At 45.4% G+C, this 6000-nt stretch overlaps 1 protein-coding gene across 1 annotated transcript in view; it reads right to left on the bottom strand.

The window, feature by feature from the left end:
- Window positions 1–602: 602 nt before the first annotated feature.
- The window catches only part of RNLS (renalase, FAD dependent amine oxidase), a 63873-nt gene continuing 58475 nt past the window's right edge, over window positions 603–6000 (bottom strand). Inside the window, exons 5-6 of the mRNA XM_027711126.2 lie at window positions 4481–4656; window positions 603–933 (exon numbers count right to left, since the gene is read on the bottom strand). Of these exons, the coding sequence (XP_027566927.2) occupies window positions 781–933; window positions 4481–4656 (329 nt within the window). The 3' untranslated portion in view covers window positions 603–780. The remainder of the gene's footprint in view (window positions 934–4480; window positions 4657–6000) is intronic.

Raw genomic sequence — 6000 nt, 5'->3', positions numbered from 1 at the left:
GATGCCAATGTTTATTCCCAGGCTGACTCTGGGACAGCAGCCCTAATGCCCACATGGATGTATGAAATCTCTGGGATCGACTGTGCATGCTCCTTCTGTCGCCTCCCAGGCTCCAAATGCTCAGAGAATCCCAGAATGGTTTGGGTGGGAAGGGACATTAAAGCCCATCCAGTCCAACCCCTGCCATGGGCAGGGACACCTCCCACCAGCCCAGGTTGCTCCAAGCCCCGTCCAACCTGGCCTTGGACACTTCCAGGGATCCAGGGGCAGCCACAGCTTCTCTGGGCAACCTGTGCCAGGGCCTCCCCACCCTCACAGCCAAGAATTTATTCCTAACACATCATCTAAACCCACTCAGTCATTTTTGCAGTCATTCCCCCTTTTCCTGTCACTAAGACAAGGAGTAAACAAGGAGTTTACAAGGAGCAAACTCGGTGGCTCCATGGATTTCTGTGCTGTTTCAAGGCAGGCTCCTCTCCTTGACATAATTTTCAGGGGCTGTAAAAGCATCAGGAGACCTGGAAAGGCTGCTGGAGCTCCGTGCCTCTGACTAGAGCCAGAAAAGGCTTTACTTCAATCAAAGTAACCACTCACAGCACAGATTCTGGAAAATCCAATTTAATTCTATCCCAGTAATTATTACAGCACACCGATACATCTCCCTTTATTTATTTTAGCAAGACAGAGGCCAGTGATGTTGACATTAAACTCAAATTTAATCCATCACAGGAAAATCCATCATAAATCTAGATGAAATTCAGCAGCTTGACTTGGAAATTGCTATAAATGAGGCTTCACAGCCTCTGCAAGGCTCATGGCAGACTCTATGCAGCCATCGAAGTTGGAGCGGGTGAATCCATCGCCCCCACAAATCAGAAGAGGTTGAGTATGAAGAATCATTTGTCCTGGACAATTGGGCACAGCCTTTGTAACCTGGAAAAGAAAAGCATACAGGCAGTTGGAAGAGAAAGTATCTCATTTACCTGAATTTCACACTAGAAGGGTCTGTTTTCCTTAGGGAAAGCCTTGGTAGGAATCCCAGAATGGTTTGGGTTGGAAGGGAACTTAAAGATCATCTCTCCTGGCTGTGTGACACGTTGTTTAGCCTGTTCCAAACCTACATGTCCATGTTGTACTGGATCAGTGCATCCCAGAGCAGCACTGGTGAATCTCAGCACGGAGACAGGGCAGCAGAAGGTAAATGTGAGGGCAGGGCAGGCACAGGCAGAGAGGATAAAAAAGGGAAGAAGATAACAGAATCATAGAATCACAGAATCGTGGAAAAGCCTGGGTTGGAAGGGACCTTAAAGATCACCTAGTTCCATCCAGGGATGCCACAGGATGCAGGAGGAAGGTGGGAAGAAGTAGTCTGAGAAAAGGAATGACAAGACAAGATCCGTAAGGATGAACTGCTGAAAAAGAGAGAAAAACATCTAGAAAGGCAGAGAGAGAAAACAAAAGGGCAGGAGCACATCAGTAGACCAGCAGTAAAGATCAAACCACAGGCTCCTAAAGCATGGTACAGAGAGGACAATTTTGTTCTCATCATTTCTGGATTTTCTGCCTTTGGTCCAAAGAGCCGTGTTGGATTCCCGTGCAGTGACACATTCCTGTGTCCCACTGTGGGACTGCCAGCTTCACTGAACAAGCCCTTATGTCCAAGGAATCTTGCTAAGTCCAGGGCATTTTTCCACTGATTCAAATGTCCACTCAGCTGGCCACTGCTGAGCCATTACCTGCCACTGCCAAGCGTGGAGCAGCTGCAAACCAGCCACATTTATGTCACTGGCTGCATTTTGTGTCACTGCAGCTCTTTAAAGGAGGCAACTATCTGAAACAGCCAGTTGCAACCCAGCTTAACAGAAGAGTCTATCCAAGGTATGGGAAATCCAGCCAGAGATCCTCCCTCTCAGACTAATTTTAAGTCAGTATTTAATTTATTCCTAAATTTTTTCTTACAGATTGAGCAGAGTATAAAGAATGAAGAAAGGTTTAGCGGAAAGAGGTTTTTTGAGTGTCCTTCCTTGTTGGCTGCTGAGTGCTTGTTTGATGCTGGCTGTACCAAACAGCTCCTGGTTTGTGATCCTGACCACAGGATCAATATTTCCACACCTCAGCCTGCAACCTTCTCACCTGCATGGCAAGATTGTGTGAGCAATGTATGAAAGACCCTCGCTCCAGGCAGGGGAAAGGAATGATCCTCCTCCTCCTTCACGTTCTTCTGGTGGTGTCCAACATCAATTCCAGATTACCCTTATTGGTATTCGGTCAAAGGTTGGACTTGATGACTTTGGAGGTGTTTTCCAACCATAATGATTCCATGATTCCATATAAAGGGACTCTCTCAACGACACGTGATGGGTTGGGAAGCTGGTGGCTCTGAATGCTAATGGTGCCTCCCCATAATTAAAGCAGGGCATCCAGAACTGCAGCTGTGCTGCTAAGCAGTGTCAGTAGAATTTTGGGAGTCCTAATCCCTCATCTGCCACGGATAATTGTAATGTCTGCATTTTAATCCCAGGATTGTGTTTGGCCATGTGAAGGATGTTACAGCCGGATTTAATTAACAAGTAGGATAAATCCCATCTAAAAGAGTCAGGGGAAAGATGCACCCATCTTATCAGTTCCCTTTGCCTCTGTGGCAACAGCTTATTATAATTGAAAGTAAAGATAGCTTTAAGAGAAAGAGGGAGCTCTGTCCCAGATATTTAATTTAGGCAGTGATTATTTTATAGGGTGGCATTAGAGATCTCTTTATGGAGATAACACATCTGACCTACACCGACTTCTTTGCAGCCTAAGACATATTGACATTCATCTCCCGAATTACAGACTGGGGGTAATTCCTCCTGTGGCACAGCCAAAAAGCACCAGCAGCTGCTGAAGGTCGTTTGCAGCAACAGAGACAGGGGCTGGATGGGGTTTGGATCAACCAGGTCTAGTGGAAGGTGTTGAAACGAGATGATTTAAAGTCCTTCCCAACACAAACCATTCTGTGATTCCAGGATTCTATAATCAATCCCCTGTGTCCATCATTTTGTCAGGCTGCAGAAAGCACCGTTGTTTCGCAGAATGCAACTGAGACTTTTTTTGTCTTGATTCATTAGGAAGAAATTAACTGCCAGTCCTGTCTTTTCCTTTATCCAGGGTGGAATAAATCCGAACGGGCCATACATAATGCATGTCACCTTTTATGTCACCTTTGACACTGTGCTGAAAGTGTGGGTAGTGCAAGGAAAGGCACATTAAGCCCTCTCCTTGCACACATAAGCAAAGCAGCTGAATTGGACAGATTTTATGCTGTATATCTGTGATAGCAGCAGAACGTAGGGTGTATCAATTCTGCTTAGAAATACTTCTTACTTTGTTTTGGGAACCCTTTCCAGAGCTGGCCAGCCAAGTGTGTGTCTGCTGGAGACAGATCCAGCCCTTCTCCTCCCTGCCACCTGCAGCTCTGGTGCTCACAAGCAGTTTGAAGCAGGAAGGTAACAGGGAAGGCAGAAGAAAAGACCAGAAGTCACAACCAGAAAACAATACCTGAACAGTGACAACTGTATGGAGACTTAGATTTATTTTTTTTGGAAAAAAAACCCAACCCTGAACTGGTAAGAGGAACATGCAAAACATACCATGATTTTGATACGATTTATATAAATATTAATAATACCAGTGCTAAGGTCACTTTTGCAATCTACCAATACCTAACTCCCAGAAAAATAAACTCTGTGCTAACGAGACCAGGTTCCCAAATTGGATGCAGATCAAGGGCTACGAGCAGACTTCACAACAGTTGTCTACAGCAACTTTTCCAGACTTCATAAAAAGGAGAAATTTTTAAGGGACTGCTTTAAAAGTAAATATTTTGCAGCAACTTCCACGTTCAGTTTCACCAATGTAATTTAACTTGAGAGGCTTTGGGTAAACATGCAGATACACTCCAATACTTTAGGAAATTGCCAACAATTTCCTTGGATTTTTAAAAGAAGCCTGTAAAATATACACATTTTGCTATTATTACCCTTAGGTAGTTTACTTTAAAATATTTTTTGCGTAACATGCTGTTAAATTGAACTGGGCCAAATCAAATAATAACAATTAGTCCCTCTGAACTCAAGGACTTCTGCTACTCTGTGGTAGGGTGGGAATTTTGCTAATAATATCACATATTTTTGGATGTGGAGAAATGGATTGAGTCATGTTTTTAAATACCAGTGAAAATCCCACTGAAGTACATGGGATTTACTTCCTTCCTGCACACTGCTCCTGTCCCTCCTTACAAGGAGAGCTGCACAACTGACCACTGAGCCAGGGCCAGGATGCAGAAACATGGCCAGAAATGACCTGGCTGTCGCTGGCCAGCCTTGGATGCTGCTCATGGCTACGTGGAGGAATGTACTATGGATACTGGGCAACTACCCCCTTTCCTCTTGCTCCCTGAGGGTGAAAACCACAGCTCCAGACTGATCCCACCGCAGAGTACCTGGGAGTATCTCCACTTGTGACACTTGATGCTGCTTGGTTTAGGCAGGGATGGCACAATCCTCTCCAGGTGACTGAGAATTATCTGCTGCACCTCTGCAGGGTCTGAATCCAGGTACTCACTTCCAAATGTCACAGTCGTGTGGACAACAAGTGAAGGCCCAACTTGAGGAGACTCTGAAAGAAAGAAGAGAGATGCTTTTGAAGGATCACTCATTAATACTTGCCTTCCCCACAGGCTGGCCATTGTGCCTCCAGCCTAGGAGTCAGTAAGAATGAAAATATCTGCGGTACCCCCCTGTTCTTCCAGCTGGAAAAAACCCACAAGGAATAACAACACAAGTTGTCCACAAGGAACACAAAGAAGAAGTCAAGGGGGACAATCTCTGCAACATGGAAATACAGAAGACTTGAATCACGGAATGGTTTGGGTTGGAAGGGACCTTAAACATGATCTAGTTCCAATCCCCTGCCATGGGCAGGGACACCTTCCACTAGCCCAGTTGCTCAGAGCTCCATCCAGCCTGGCCTTGGACACTTCCAGGGATGGAGCACAGTCTTTGCTGTATTTCAGCTGAGACTGAGCTGGTGTTTGAATTAAGCGATTCCCTCTCACTCCATTAACCAGAAATTCCCTCTTTTGGAAGCAGAAAGCCTTTTCTGGTTAAACCTTTCTTTGAATTAGCACATTCCTAGAAAAAAATACTTTAGTTTCAGGTAACGAGTGTTTTATGAGCGAGGAACCCACAAAGGAAGAGGCAGCTGAACACTTTCTGACCCGTTCTGGCTGTGAGGTACCAAGCTGGACAGAAGTCTTTATCTCTGCTGTGTCAGTGAAGAGATTCCAGCTCCTCAAGCTGGAGACCCCCTTTGGGAAGATGACAAATTCCAGCTTTCCAAAGGCAACCAAAATGTCTTCCTCTGGTAAGCTTTCTGTCTTGGGCTGATCACTTCAGCACACACCACTGAGGTGCAGCAGTGCCAAGTCTGGCACCCACAGCAAGCATGAAAACCACGGCTTTAACTTCAGCTGGAAGGACCCCCTCACTGAGTCTCTTTGGGGTGGGCCAGCTCAGCCAACCCTTGCTCTTGAGAACTGGGAAAACGAGGCAAAAAGGGTGGAAAGATGTTTCCTGATTTCACAGGTCATATCTCTGTGGGCATCAGCTTTTCCAGCTGTCTGGAAAAACATCAAAAATGCTACTCAGCCTTTCCTTCCCCTTCTGGGGGAGAAAACAGGGATTCTGATGGCTCTCCACAGAGAATGTGAGGGACAGAAGACCATGTGGGGAAGCCTATTAGGTACCGTGGGATTTATTACAGTGTACATGGTATTTTGGCAAATACTTCCACCTCAACTTGGCAAAAAGGCTCATTAAAAGAGCATTTTAATAAAATAAATATTCATTGCTTGCTGTGTCTTGTTAAAGCCAATGATTCCACCAGTGATTCCACCAATGATCCCAGCCAAGGGCCACCTTCTCTCAAATCTCTCATCTCTTCCACAGCACGTACAAAACA

Source organism: Pipra filicauda, unplaced genomic scaffold (assembly GCF_003945595.2).
Source record: "Pipra filicauda isolate LSUMZ 115617 unplaced genomic scaffold, ASM394559v2 scaffold606_size451818_pilon, whole genome shotgun sequence".
Lineage (NCBI taxonomy): Eukaryota > Metazoa > Chordata > Aves > Passeriformes > Pipridae > Pipra > Pipra filicauda.
This window is presented reverse-complemented; position numbering and strand designations above follow the sequence as displayed.